Consider the following 14,842-nt stretch of genomic DNA (forward strand, 5'->3'; position numbering starts at 1 on the left):
CATACCCTCCCCGCGACTGGCCTGGCAGGCATTGCTCCCCTTGCCTCCGCAGAGGCCCAAAGCGGTAGGACGAGGAGTTCCATCCAAAGAGGACCTCCTGATGTCCATCAACACCACCTATGTGAGTTTTGTCTTTCCCTGCAGGGCCTATGAAGAAAGAAAGATAGGGCTGAGTGGCCCTATGAGGAAATGCTCACTCCTCTTTTCCTACCTCAGAAAGGCAGGACTTGAGTTCATTTCAGCAACAGAAAGGCAGTTAGGAAGCTGGGCACAGTGATCTGATCCAGTGGGCCAAGGCAAGCAAACGAAGAAAAAGACAGGAACATGTAGGGAACCTTTGAGAATTCCCACCAGCCACGTTCTGGCCCCTCCATCCCCAACTCTCTGGCAAGCACAGAGAGACGACATGGGGTTAGAAACATGCTCCTTTCTGAAGCCAGTGTTTGAGACCAAGCTGCAGTTCGTGTCAAGCAGGTGACAGCTGTTGTGTATCTGACCTGGATTCTTAGCACTTACCCTTTTCCTGATCATGTACCATGAGCTTTCCACATGACTGTAACAAGCCTCAGCATATGAAGCAGAGGAAGTCAAGTCTGGCTACACAGACAACACAGGTTTAGCTGGATACGGTGTCTGTGCACGTGTGCCACACCCTGCACTGTGACACTGCCTACCCTCAGAAGAAGGACAGAGGACGCCTTGGAGGACATTTTGGGAGAAAGCAATGAGATATTATTATGGGCAACCTGAGAGAGTGTGAGAGAGCGAGGGAGGGAGACCAAGAGAGAGCAAGAGAGGTGTACACCAGGCGGGAGCGGAAGAGATGTTCGTGTTATTCTGGCTAAGGGCTGTGTTTGGAAGCCCAGCCCGGCTGTTGTCTCCCAGCACAGGCTACCATACGCCCCCAAACGATAGTCAAACTCCACTTACAATGATACTCTGATTGTACTTGGCTCTCCCCAGTGTCAGTGTTGATGTAGAAACCAGGCCCGGGCATACTTGGGCTGGGCTGACTATTTTCCTAACCTTTCCTCACTGGAGCATGGATTGTGTTCTCTCCTCTGTCTTGGAATGGAGGTCCCTGAAATAGAAGAAACCTGGTATGTTCTCTCACACAAGCTGCCACTCTTCTATGCAAAGCCCAGGTCCATCACACCGCCAGCCTCTCAATGCCCCATCTTCATATCCTCAACTTCCCAAAGGTGGAAGTCTCAGGGGCTGCCGCCTTCCGAGGCCAGGTGGTGCAGGGGGAAGGACTGTGAGCACCATGGCGCAGTGAAGAAGGCCCTGGACAAGGTTGGCTGTCCAGCATGGTGCTGTGCCAAACACCTGCATGACCCTGGAAGAGGCAGTTCAATTCCTGCCACAATCACTGGGCACTTCCCACAGACATGGGGCTCTGCTGGTACAGAAAATAAGGAAGCGTGTCTGTTTCTCGGTAGCTCACAGATCATTGAGGACACGGCCCCGCTCCCACACAATCCCAACTCCAGGCAGTGAGTACCACGGCATGGAGGCAGAGATGCGTCCCTGAAACCTCCTGATGGGTGACCGCAGAGACCCCTTCTCCCCTCTGGCTTTCATTCTCATCTGTCAGAGGTGAGGGCTAAACTCCAGGACATCTCCAAGGACCCTCCCAACACCACACTACATCCACATTCCCCTGGTCCCTTCAGATGCAGCCATGGCAGCCCTGTGCCTCTCTGGGACCAGAATATGTGGCCATGCGGTTAGGTCTCCTGAGAACACACTAGAATAGAAGTCAGGGCCAGGCACACCCTCCACACCCAGGCCTAAGTAAACCTCACCCCACCTCAGTGGATTCTCCAGACATTAGCTGCCTTAGGGGAACGAGGAAAAGAGGTGGCCTAGCCCTTTACAGCCCCTGTGACTTCCCTGTGCCAGCTGGGTACGTAGGAGCACTAGGTGCCAACAGGTGTTAGCAATCCAACAGCTTTAATACCAGTCACACCACAAAGGTGTAAAGCTTCTGCTATCATCTGGTATCTGCCATACCAGAACTCTGCAAACATTAACCAGGCAAAGCTCTGGAATCCCGGAGTCAGTAAGGGTGCCTGGGCCTCAACTTAGTTATGGGAACTGAGCCAGAGCAGCTCCCTGACCAGGCCTTTGACCCATGACTGGATACAAGCAGCCCAGCTCTGCCGGGGGAAAAGCTGACCCTTTGGCAAGTTACTGCTCTCTCCACGGACCATGTTAAGGATTCAGTGTGAACCCAGTGAGAACAGTTAGCACTGTGGTATATGATTTTTCACCTCTGCATTTATCACAGAGGCTAGCTGGTTCCAAAAGAGAAAAAAAAAAATGTACATGGCTACCTGAAGACAGTGAGCCTCAGGCTCCTGCCACAGTGACAGCCACCATGGCCTTGGATCAGCAGCCTGGGGCCACTGGTAAGCACCTGCACACACTGATTTCCAGCGGGGGTCTGGGCACTGCTGAGCATGGTCAGGCCACCATATCCTCACTGACTGAGGAGGAAACAGGTTACAACCCTCACCAGCAGGTTCAAGGGATCTAAAGTGAATCATTCATATTAGACTTCGAAGGGCAGCCCATCCATCTCCCTCCCATCCAAAGACACGGAAGTCCAAAGGGAAGGTTACCTGACAAGAGACAAAGAGCAGGTAAAGTAGAAGCTGGGCTGGCATCCCAGCCTTGGAATCATGTTCAAGACCCTTCTCATCTGTTCTAAGAGCAGGGGGCTCCCATGTGGCTGTAAGCGGGTCACAAGTGGGACTATACGAAGTCCTTCAAAGCCTCCACGGCCTTTGGGGAGTACCGGTCCTCCTCCACCCGCATCTTCCTGCACCGTAGTGTCCCATGGGCTTGGCAAGCAACCCCACACTCACGGGATGTAAACAAAACCAGGCTCCCCCACAGGAAGACAGACTCCTCTAGGACACAGTGGAGATTCGTCCCTCCCTCGCCCCTCCCTGCAGGTTGGCCTGATGAAAAGGACAGCCGGCTGTGCTGTCCGCAGCCCCTTCTGCTTTGAGGAGCTCTTCTCAAGGAGGTGACTTTAGTCAGAGCAACTGTGAGAGATCGGCAATGCAGTCTCTATGCTGCCATGACCTGGGCAAAACCACTTCTTTATCAGCCTGCCCTGGATAAGGGCTGGTCCTTTTGGGCCATTTCCCTACACGGCCATTCCATGACTGACTCACTCTGAAAACACAGACATGCAACACTAGGTGGGGTCCGTGCCACCAGCAACAATCTCTGCTGGCCCCATCTTTTTGCTTCGCTCCTCCATGTCCCGCCTTTGTCTTCTTCCATTCCTAGTGCCTCTGTGTCAAGACCACTGCTCCGCCTGCCCCACACCAGAGCTGGGGAGAGAATGGGCAGGAAAACAATGTGAAGGGGAGGCAGCCACACCCCTAGTCACTTGGAAGTCCAACTTCTGCCGAGAAAGTGGGCAGCCCTCCCCACCATCTCCCAGACTTGGCTGGGCAATGACACTTAGCCGTGCAGACCTGGCCCAGCTCATTTCTTCTGTGAAACCTTCCAGGTAGACTCAGCTCACCCTCCTCTGTTTCCAGAACACTTTGCCTCAGCTCCCCTTTTCATAACCTCTGTGCGGGCTAAATAATGGCCCCTAAAGATATCCATGTTCCAATCTCCGGACCCTGTGCCTGTGACCTCAGAGGGCAAAAGGGACTCTACAGGTGTGATTAAGGAGAGGGTCTTGAGACAGGAGAGGAATCACTTATCTGGTGACTTATCAAAGTCATCACAAGTGTCTTAGAAGAAAAGAAGTAGGAGAGGTGACAACAAAAAAGAGTAGCAGTGACGTGAGGAAGGGGTCACAAGCCGAGGAGTGGGGGCAGCCCCTGGAATCTAGACAGGCAAGGACACGGGTTCTTTCCTGGAACCTCCAGAAGGAACCAGCTCTGCCCAAAGTGACTGACTCTGGACTCCTGACCTCCAGGACAGTCAGAGAACACATTTCTCTGGTCATTTTTCAGCCACCAGGTTAGTGGTGACTGGCTGGCAGCTGCAGGCAACCAATAACACCGACCCTGTCGGGCATTACTATCAGTGCCCTCTCCCCAGAACGAAGCCGCCTTGGAGTTCACTTCTGACTACTCCAGGCAGCCAACAGACACTTGTGAGTGACTCTTCGACACGCATGCACATGGCCTGAACCAGACCTTGTGAAGGATCCCCCTACTTTAACAAACCCACCTGCCTACCATCATTCCTGCCATTTTACCAATGGAATCACTCCCTGGCTTCAAAGTTCTCTCACCAAAAAGAACATGCCCTGCCCTTCCCTGCCAAAGAAAAGGTGCTTCTGAAAAAGTGTTTTGTGGAGAGAAGGGAAGGCGGGAGAGATTAAGCCGCAACCGTATTAAGCTGCCTACCCACAATAAACACCTTAAGTGGCTTGGCTTATCAGATGGCTAGCGTTGCCCACTTCCCAGGGAAGTCCAAAGCAACAGACTCAGGCCGGGAGAGCGGGTACAGCGGACACCTATGCAGTGGGCTCCTGGGGGGTGCCGGTGTGAGGGCCCAGGAGGTCAGGATGCAGGGACTGTACCCCTGGAGGATTCTGTGGCCTGGCTGTGTGCTACCCAGCCCCGCCTGCGCATGTGTGATTGCGCGTCACATGTACACATGTAAACATACTAATACCACTTGCTTGGCTTTGTTTTTTCAACCCCAAATATTTTCTGTTGCTAACTCCTATAAAATGACTCTTTTCCGACAGTTTTTTCTCTGCTGCTACTTAATTGGTTTCCTAACCAATTACTGCAAGCTGTTCGCTTTCCTAATACCCGAAGTCATTTCTGTCTCTGCAGGAGGGAGCCACCCAGCCCACTATCAAAGACTCCCCCAGCAGACGGGCCGCAGCTGCTACAGAGAAGTCCACCCCCAGGCCTGAAGATCTCCAAAACGGGTGCCAATCACAGCCCATCCTAGGCTGCGATCCCAGTGCAGAGCGAGGGCCACAGAAATCCCTCCACCAGGCTCAGCAGAACAGCTGCTCCAACCGCCCCCATCACCTCCTCCTGCCACTACAGAGCCATGTAGTCGCAAAGGGCTGGGCAAATGGCACCCAAGTGGACAAGAGGACATAAAACTGTCCTCAGCTTCCTCTGTTAGCCTCCTCCTCCTCACGACCTCCACAAGCCTCTCCACTCAGTATCTGCAGGCACACCGGGGGAGGCAGACGTAGAACGTGGGTACCTCACTATGCCTCACGGATGCTGGATACAGGCAGGCAGCTGATGACTACTTTGCCATCCCTGACTCACCTTTTATGTAACTAGGAAGGAAGGTAAGCACACCAGACAGTCCCAGTGAGATGGAAAGGCACTCACTGGGCAACATGAGGTGGCCAATTTCTCAGTTGAGTGAAAGGCAAAGAACTTGGGTCCTCAGTAGGAGGTCTTCTTAAAATGTTTACAGCAAAGATTCTAGCACCAGAGCTAAGGGGACAGTAGACCCACTCACCACCCAGTCAGCATCGCTCACACCTGGGCACGTTACTTAATGTCCCATGTGTGCAGGCAAATAGCAGCCTCTGTCCTGAGCTGCTCGCTGTCCTACAGAGGGAGACCCACATAGCCTAAGTGTCCTAGGAAGGGGCGGCCCAGCTAACCTGGGCCCACGTGGGCATGGCACCGGTATCTTTTCTTGGTCCTTGTGAAGGATTCAGGGTTACCTGCAGAAATGCCCTACCACACCTCGCAAGTATTTATTTGTTCCCGTCCACCTCACCCCCTCTCCCCACTCATCCCTGCAGGTCCTCTAATTCTTTCCTCTACAGGGCTCAGATTCTAACTCTGGAGGCATTAAACATTCCCACCACCCCCTTCTCGGGCCCCTATACATAAAACGGCCCTTCCCTCCCCACCTACTCCACTCCCTGAAGGGCAGCCCACAGACTGCAGATCAGGACCTGGCAATCAGAGAACCTGGCTGCTTAGCCCACACCTAGCGGTTGAGCCCCCACGGTCAGACTGCTAGCCCCCTGCACTGGGTTTCCCCACCCATAAAACGGAGGTCTGGACAAGGTCACCTCTGGAAAGCCCTGTGCTACAACAGTCTGCTCTGTTCTCCATCCAAACAACACCATGGTTCACCACTGCTGGCTTCCATGCCCCAACTGTTTCATGTGTGAGACGTGTCACTTGGGCCGGCATACAGAGTTGTAAATGACAAGAAATGACAAGGAAAAGCTACCAGAGGCAGAATGCTGTACTTTGTAATAATGCCAGGCTCAAATGTCTGAACCAGCCCATGTCCCCAAGCTCCTCCCTGACTTACTTTAAAAGGAGAGGAGGGGAGGGTCTTAAAGTTTGGTCCCAATTCCAGAGAACAATGTCTATACTGAAGGTCCCAGAGAGACACAAAGAAAATGTCCCTGTATCTACGTGCTTCTTTCTCTTTCCTTTATTTTTATTTTTTTAAGATTTTATTTATTTGACAGAGAGAGAGAGAGACACAGCAAGAGAGGGAACACAAACAGGGGGAGTGGGAGACAGAGAAGCAGGCTTCCCGCAAAGCAGGGAGCCCAATGTGGGACTCGATCCCAGGACGCTGGGACCATGTCGTGAGCATAAGGCAGATGCTTAACGACTGAGCCACCCAGGTGCCCCACATGCTTCTTTCTAATGGGTGAAGTCTCGTGCTCATAGTGAATCAAATTTAAGGGAAAATGGCACGTAGCACGTGTAAACTTTGCCACTGACCCTCCAACCTTCTGACAACAGAATTCCACTGTCAGCTGGGAAGAGTTCCCAATGCCACCTGGGTTCATCTATGTCATACCCTGCTCAATCACTTCAACATTTCAAAATAACTTAAGGTTGGCCCAAAGATACTCTAAGGGGCATCTTAGAACTCAAGGGGCACCAGACTGCATCCATTTTATACCTTCTAGGAAGGTTCTGTGCAGAGCTCCACTTAAAAGTCAGAGGTCTCCCAACTGTGGATGATAGCACCCACACACCCCTGCACAACACGGTGTGTCTGCGGGGCCTCAGCACTGGCTTCCCCTAAGGGCTTCTCAACTTCCCCAAGGGGCTGGGTAAGGAAACACTTCCAAGTTCAGAGTTCTTTTTTGGACTAGCGAAGAACAGCGGAGCAGAAGAGGGGAAGGAGGGAAAACGGGCAGCGAGGAGGGCCCTGCTCAAGGCCGCGTCGCCAGAACAGAGGAAGTGGCTTCAAACCCACATTTACTGCACTCCCAAACCAACACTCTCCCTACACCCTTCAGGCTCTTAGCGCCTGACACAGCAGGCCTGCCTGTTTCCTGGAAGCCGAAACCGTGTGGAAAAAAATGAAGGCCAAAGCAAGGCTGAGCACATGACAGACTTAAAAATAAATCTAAAAACCTGAGACGAATCCATAAAATATCTTCTCAGGTTCACCATCTCACCCCTCCCCTTTGCAGAGGAAGTTTCCCTTGCATCCGAGGAAGCATCTCGGCCTCTCAGCACAGACACAGGATTCTATTCGGATTCCACGCATCTCCAGCATGCTCGTACACCCGGGCTGTAGGCCTGAAGTTAGTTTCGTCTGACTAGCTTCAACACATAAGGGAAACTACTCTCGCTGCCAGTCTGTGGCTACAAACTCGAGGGGTTGGCAGGATGCTGGGAGCCCAGCCTGGCCCTTGGCCCGCACCGTTGCCGGCCCACACGCGGGGAGCAGATGCTGGCTGAGTCGGCCGTCGCTAGACACTGTGAAGGACGAGGCCACTGGGGAAAAGACACCATCTTTCTCCCAGCAGGTGTGTCACCTGTTTACAAATCTCAGTGTGTTGCTCAGAAGTTGAGTGATCCCTGGGCCTCAGCGTTTTCATCTATGAAATGGATACAACAATCTCTCTCATGGTGACATCAGGAGGACCATATTAGAGATAGTGCCTGAAGAGCCAACACAGCACTGGGCCAAGCCGGCTGCTCCTCCCCAATCTCTGTGACAAGCAGGAAGGTGGCCAATGTTCTCTCTTTCCTTTTAGAAGACTTTTCTGACTCCCCAAATGACCCACTGCCTTGAACAGTACGCACATCATGGTTTTGTGCATGTGGATCCCAACAGACTATGAGCTTCACCACGAGAGGGTCCTCCTCGTGGCCATGTGTTTCTACCCCATGGACACAAGAGCCAGGGACACCACAGCCACAATGGTTACCGATGAATCAGACACATCAGCCTGCCTCTGCCTAGGAAAGCGCCAAGTGAGGCAGAAACAAAGTCAGAGCTTACAGAAGAGGTTCTCAAACATTAGTGCTTCCTGAAAATCCCAGGATTGGTGACTTAAACTGTGGGAAGTTGGGCCTTGCCTTCAGGAGGTTCTTAGGGAAATGTCTGCAAACAAACGCGCTAGGGGACATAGCAAAAGTACCTCAGAGACCGTTCCTAAAGAGAATAGGGCCAAGCTGTGCTAGCCCTTCCAGGGCCTGGCCACCTGGGCACTACTCAGGGCTTTGACAGGATCCCAGAGGAGCAGAATTTGTCAAGAATGAAGTGGGTAAAGGTCCTGAGATCCAAGCAATCTCCAGGACCCTGTCTAATAGGAAGCAAACCCTGACAAAGGAGCCAGAATCCTACTCCGTGAGCACACAGCATCCTCTGAAGAATGTTCCCGCCGAGCTGACCTCTCAACACAAAGACAGACTCTCCATGTAGAGACACCCCAGTGTAACTGCGCCAGCTGGACCTGTGCATTCTGTGGGACAGACAAACACATGGCTGCCCCTGAAAAAGGCCTGTACACAAGGACTAAAAGTGTTTTCCTGATTAAGGCTGGGGAGGTGAACTAAGGGAAGGGTCCTCGGTTGTGCAGTCCCTACAGTGTCACACAGCTCTGGTCTGTCCCGACTCCCAAGGCAAAGAATGGAGAGAAGCCCCACACAGTGAAAGGTGACCATTAATACCACGCACTTGCCCTGGAAGCAGAGGTACAATCCCTCCATGGTTTCCACGCAGGAGAAACCCAGGGTCAGTGTGTTTTAGAGCAGACAGGGTTCAACACCATTAGACCACCGTATCTTAAGAAAAAAAAAGGAGATCTGACACATCTCCAACCTGATCAGCCATGGGGACATTACACTAAGTGAAATAAGCCAGACACAGAAGGACAAATACTGGGTAAGTCCACTGATATCAGGAAACTAGAGTCGTCAGAATCACGGCGACAGAAAGCAGAAAGGGGCTGGCAACTACTGGGTATTTACCCCAACGATACAGATGTATTGAAAAGAAGGGCCATCTGTACCCCAATGTTCATAGCAGCAATGGCCAAACTGTGGCAAGAACCAAGATGCCCTTCAATGGATGAATGGATAAAGAAGATATGGTCCATATACACTATGGAGTATTATGCCTCCATCAGAAAGGATGAATATCCAACTTTTGTATCAACATGGACAGGACTGGAAGAGGTTATGCTGAGTGAAATAAGTAGAGAGAGTCAATTATCATATGGTTTCACTTATTTGTGGAGCATAGGGATAACAAGGAGGACATGGGGAGATGGAGAAGAGAAGAGAGTTGGGGGAAATTGGAGGGGAAGACGAACCATGATGAAAAACAATCTGAGGGTTTTGAAGGGGCGGGGGGTGGGAGGTTGGGGGAGCCTGGTGGTGGGTATTATGGAGGGCACAGATTGCATGGAGCACTAGGTGTGGTGCATAAACAATGAATTCTGGTACACTGAAAAGAAATTTTTAAAAAAAAATTAAAAAAGAAAAAAGAAAGGGGCTGGCAGCGAGGGCGGTGGGTAGTGGGGGAAGAGAGGCTGAGATGGGGAGCTCTGCGGACCGCTGAGGGTGGCAGCCGCACAAGTGTCCAGGTGCTTGAGGCCACAGAACCATACTCTTAACAAAGGCTAAAACAGTAACTTTTGTTATATATAGCTTGTAATATAAAAACAAAACACAAAAACCCGAGACGATCTTTTTGTCTGGCTTCCGAGAGGGAAAAGGAAGAGAACATGAAAGCAAGAGACCAGACTGCTCACCAGGTCCAGTCCCAGCGCAGAACCCCAAAAGCCTCACGGCCCAGCGTGCTCCACCTACAAGTTGGCCGTGCTTCCCCTCTGGACTTGCTCTTCTCTGAGAAAGCCTTCTAATGACCTTTGGGCTCTATAATAAAACCAGTACCTTGGCTTTGCATCAGTCCCTGAAAGCTCAGAGAGGTGGCAGAATGTGCTCCAGTAATGGGCAGATCCCAGAGGAAGGAACAACAGCAGAGGAGAGAGGGAGCAGGGTAGACTTCTAGATTCTTACTCTGTCCTCTCCGGAAAAACCAGAGGCCCAGCCAAACTGCTCAGGCCCCCACTTGTCTGTGAGGCTGCCCTGAGCCCACCTTACCTCAGTTTGGTAAATTTCTTTTCCTTTTTTGGGAAATTTGCCTCTCTTCCACACCCACCAGTTACAGGGTATGTGGGTGTATCAAGAAAGAAATTTCCCAAAAAAGGAAAAGTGATTCCCAGAGGTTAGCCCCATCTCAGAGCTGCCTGGAAGAGAAAGGCCAACAGTTAGCCCTTGGAGCCAGACTTAGGACTGAAGGCTCCAGACCTAGCATAAGTCTCTGAGCATAAAAGCCTCTCGAAGCCACCCTCAAGGCAGCCACTGACCCACGCTCTGTAGCCCCCTCCTCCTCCCAGGCACTCCTGACAATGCTGTGCCCATGTGGGTCCCAGCCGAGGCAGCCCAGGACAACCTTCCCCACTCTGCTCTCTGGAACCTTCTGCAGGAACCAGTGAGAGCTACCACACACAACACACCTCAGCCCTCTCCAGGAAACACCCCAGGTCTCACCTTCTCCCTACACAGAGAGCAGAAACTCTACAGCAACACACTTGCGAAGCTGGTTAGTTCAACTCAACAAATATTTATCAGATCTGTGCCACCCAAGCCCCAGGCCAGACAATGCAGAGATACCAAGAATTATCAGGGGGGAGACATGGGAAAAAAAAGTTACAATCTAGTTGGTAAGATAACATTGAAACCAATGAAAACAAATAGCAATATTGTATAAAAGTCAAGCAACAATTTGAAACCGTTTACGCTAAGTGTTAAGGGAACAGCCCAGCCATAAAGTGGGCTACTCTATCACAGGCAGGGAGCAGGAGTGGGAGGATCAGCAGTATGTATAGGATGCCCAAAGCAGCTGCTCTTGCAGACACCGAGATGGGGCCATTATATACCACGCGGCTCTGAGTACAGCACAGTAAGAGGGACCTACGTGCTCCCGAGGTAAGAGCCACACACATAAGCAATCTGCTAGCTCCTCGGTCACCTGATATGCAGGGACACCCCACAGAAACCCCTCCACACCGGGAACACACTCACCCCTATTCCCTGTCTAGCACTTACCACACCAGCTAGCTGGCTAACCCTACCCCTCCACCTCCGTCACACCCAGGCAAACAGAGAGGGGAGTCCTTCCACACGTTTGAATCTGGGTGAAAAGAAAGCAAATCAAATTTATATTTTACTAAAAAAAAAAAAAAAAAAAAAAAAAACCAGGGGTGCCTGGGTGGCTCAGCCAGTTAAGCATCTGCCTTCGGCTCTGGTCATGATCCCAGGGTCCTGGGATGGAGCCCTGTGTCAGGCTCCTTGCTCAGTGGGAAGAATGTTTCTCCCTCTCTCACTCCCCCTGCTTGTGTTCCCTCTCACTGTCTCTGTCAAATAAATAAATAAAATCTTAAAGATAAATAAAATAAAATAATAAAAAATAAATTAAATATGCCACTGACCAGATCATGAAGGGTTTCACAGCTTCGGCACTGTTGACATTTGGGGCCAGATCTTTCCCTGTCGTGAGGCCTGTCCTGTGCATCATGGCACTCCCGGCCTCCACCTGGACTTCTCCCCTGCACAGTTGTGAGAGTCAAAGAGGACTCCAGACACTACCACATGGCCCCAGGAAGCATAGTGGTGCCCAGCTGCAGACCATGGCTCCATGTCCAGGTTCTCTCACAGAATACTGTCAGTGTGGTTGCATCCAGGTCACACACGAGCCTGCCTGAAAAGCTCGCCCGCTCCAGGTCTCAAGACCCTGCTGGCCGGGGAGAGGCAGGAATCTAGGCACCAGGAAAGCTGACCTCTGGGCTGGAGCTCCAGGACTTTAGACTGTGCTCATCTGGGGAGTGGTGAAGAACAAGGCCCGAAAGAGACCCGTGGGGTGGGAGAGGCCCCTCCAGAGTCCACCTGTAAGGCCCAGGGCAGCAGCTGCCAATGCTGACCTGAGCAGCTGGCAGTGAACTGCCCCTGTCACCGAGCCCCTCCTCAACTGCAGCCCAGATGCTGCCTTGCAACTTGCCCCAGAGGACTATCCTAACACAGCGGGGAAAACTCTTACAGGTCTGAAATGTTGCTTTAAACGTATCTCAGTGCAACTGCCACTGTCTTTTTTCACTGTCAGAAATAACGCCACTCTCTTTCCTGGAGGCGCAGTGTATCTGCACTGCCCGCAGTCTGGGCATTTCAACGCTAGCTCGCACACCGGGTCAGTCTCTTCAGCTCCAAGGTCATCTGCTAGAAAGTGGCCCACGGTCCAAAACTCTCAACTCTGGGCGTCCCCCACAATGCCCTCTCTGTAGTCTACATTTTTCCTGGGGCTTCTTTTCCCACATCGCTGGCACAGTCCCACCTCTGCCCCAGCAGCCCATGAAATAATACCCACCAACAATCAGGTTGCTGGGAGACCACAATGTACTGCAAGGTGTCAGGACTCGCAGCTCAACAGCCCCCATTATGTGGGAGCGGCTCTTGGGACACAGCATGTACTCTGCGTTTGTGCACGAGCTACCCTCTCTTTGTGCTCATGCAACTGAGCTGAAGGGAACAAAGACTGGACTGGACTCCAGTGAGACCTAAAGAAAGATTTCCTGACCAGAATAATCGGTCTCCAAGGAAAAGTCCAGGGAACTCTATTTTTCAGGAAGGCTCACGGTGCAGCCCAGCCTGGATGGAACCCAATGACCTCTGTGGCTCCTTCTCTACCATTCGTCTCTGCAGGACTCAAGAAAAAGTCAGCCAGGCACAGGGAGGACAGGGGGAACGTCAAGGCTCGGAGAAGCCCGACTGCTCGTACAGCGGTCAAGTCGGGAGAATACAGAGGGTGGTGCTGGGTCTGCCTCCAGGCCTGCTTCCTTTTCCTGAAGGAATGGGTGTCCTAGTGAATCATTCCTCCTGCTCTTATTTCTAGTGAATTCCACCGCCTCACTGGTACTCACCTCCAATCTACTCTGGACTACAGATGCTTCCATGGCAAACACCCGCTGTGGCCTACCTAGCACACTGTATAAATACATTCAACAGGAAAAATGAGAAGAAAATGATTTTAAGAAGGAACCAATGAGGTGACAGCTGAGATAGAAGTAAGTATCACATCTATTAATTCCATACCCAAATGTCATACCCATTAATTCATCTGAGAAACGATATAGAAGAAGCATCACATTACTAAGATTAGGACCCCCATGTGAGAACCCACTCACTTGTGGCCTGTTCACACAGCTGTAATGACCACCCTAAAATCCAAGTGTCCCGACACTCTACAAGGTCCTCGGAGACAATAGTTATCTCTGCATACGGTTCCAGAACCCTGTTCTTGCTCCTGTAGCAAAACAATGAACTCTAGATGGGATGAGGTCAACCCATTTTACATAGTACGTCTAGATTTTCTAGGACAGTCCCAATTAAAAATGCTGCCCACAGAAATGCGCACACACACTCACAAACTCAAATGGAACAGGAAAAAGTGCTTACATGTTCCATCTTCAATCCTTTAAAAAGCCTGGAATTCGGTCATACTTTAGATTACTTAGGAGAGACCAATCTCCTTCAGAGAAAAACTCAGGAGGCAAAATGAATAGTAAAAGAAAAGACAGAACATTCCCCCTGGGTGGTTTTCAGCTTCACCTCTGAGACAAGAACAGTACACATCCATCCCAGGAAGCAGGGAGCAAACCAGGTGGATGGCAGGGTAGGAAGGAGCCATATGCCCTGACTTAGTGGCCAGGAGGCCTGTGAGGGTCCAAGGGGACAAGCGAGACCCCCTACAGCAATGGAACAGAGAAGCAATCCTGGGACTACAGCATGGGGACGTGCATGTGCTCTACGTCCACACATGTCCTGGGCTAGCCCCCAACCTGCCGCTAGAGGCCCACAGCCTATTCTGCTTCTCTCTAACTTGGAGTGGTCTGGCAAGTCTGACTCCTATCAGCCCAGAACAGAAGTGTCTTCCTCCCTCACTAGTTACTCTCACCTGCACCACTAATGATGCCCCAAGCCAAAGGTCTGGGTTTTCAGGACCGTCTCTACCAGACGCTGCAGGTTCTTCAGACTGCAGGCTCCCCAAAGCCCAAGCGAGAGCACAGAGGGCTGTGCTCACAGATGACACGCACGCTGACACAAAGAGGCTCGAGTCAGGGAGTGGGTGCAGCAGGACACTCACCATCTCATCCAGGGCGTAGCGTAAGAGGCCGTGCTCGTAGAGGATGAAGAACCGCCGCTGCCATTTCTGCAATGGAGCACAGAGTGGGTGGTTAGCCGGGCTCTGGCCCGATCTCTGCTCGCTGCGTCCCCGGGGCTCACAAGCCTATGTCAAAGGAATACAGGCTCCACAGCTTCCATTTCTGGGGCAGATGGCAGAAAAGGAAGGACCCAGGGCAAAAGAACAGTAATTTGTGAGATGGCACTGGGCGAGGGGAGAGACCCAAACCGCCCAGTGTTTTTCCACAGGAGTTACTGAGATGTCACAAGATGTCTGCTTTATTTTAACTGGCAAGCTCCTGGAGAGCAGAGATGGTATCCTGGTCACCTTTTTGCATTCTCCATGTACCCAGCCC

The 14,842-nt window shown here is 51.7% G+C and overlaps 1 protein-coding gene across 7 annotated transcripts in view; it reads right to left on the reverse strand.

Moving 5' to 3' along the window:
* The window catches only part of LOC123929077 (myosin phosphatase Rho interacting protein), a 154,217-nt gene that overhangs the window by 107,122 nt on the left and 32,253 nt on the right, over nt 1–14,842 (reverse strand). For all 7 annotated transcript variants that reach the window (XM_045984312.1, XM_045984311.1, XM_045984310.1 and 4 more), the window contains exon 3: nt 14,449–14,514. In XM_045984312.1, coding sequence (XP_045840268.1) covers nt 14,449–14,514 — 66 coding nt within the window. The remainder of the gene's footprint in view (nt 1–14,448; nt 14,515–14,842) is intronic.

The sequence above is a fragment of the Meles meles genome, chromosome 18 (genome assembly GCF_922984935.1).
Source record: "Meles meles chromosome 18, mMelMel3.1 paternal haplotype, whole genome shotgun sequence".
In the NCBI taxonomy this organism is placed as follows: Eukaryota; Metazoa; Chordata; class Mammalia; order Carnivora; family Mustelidae; genus Meles; species Meles meles.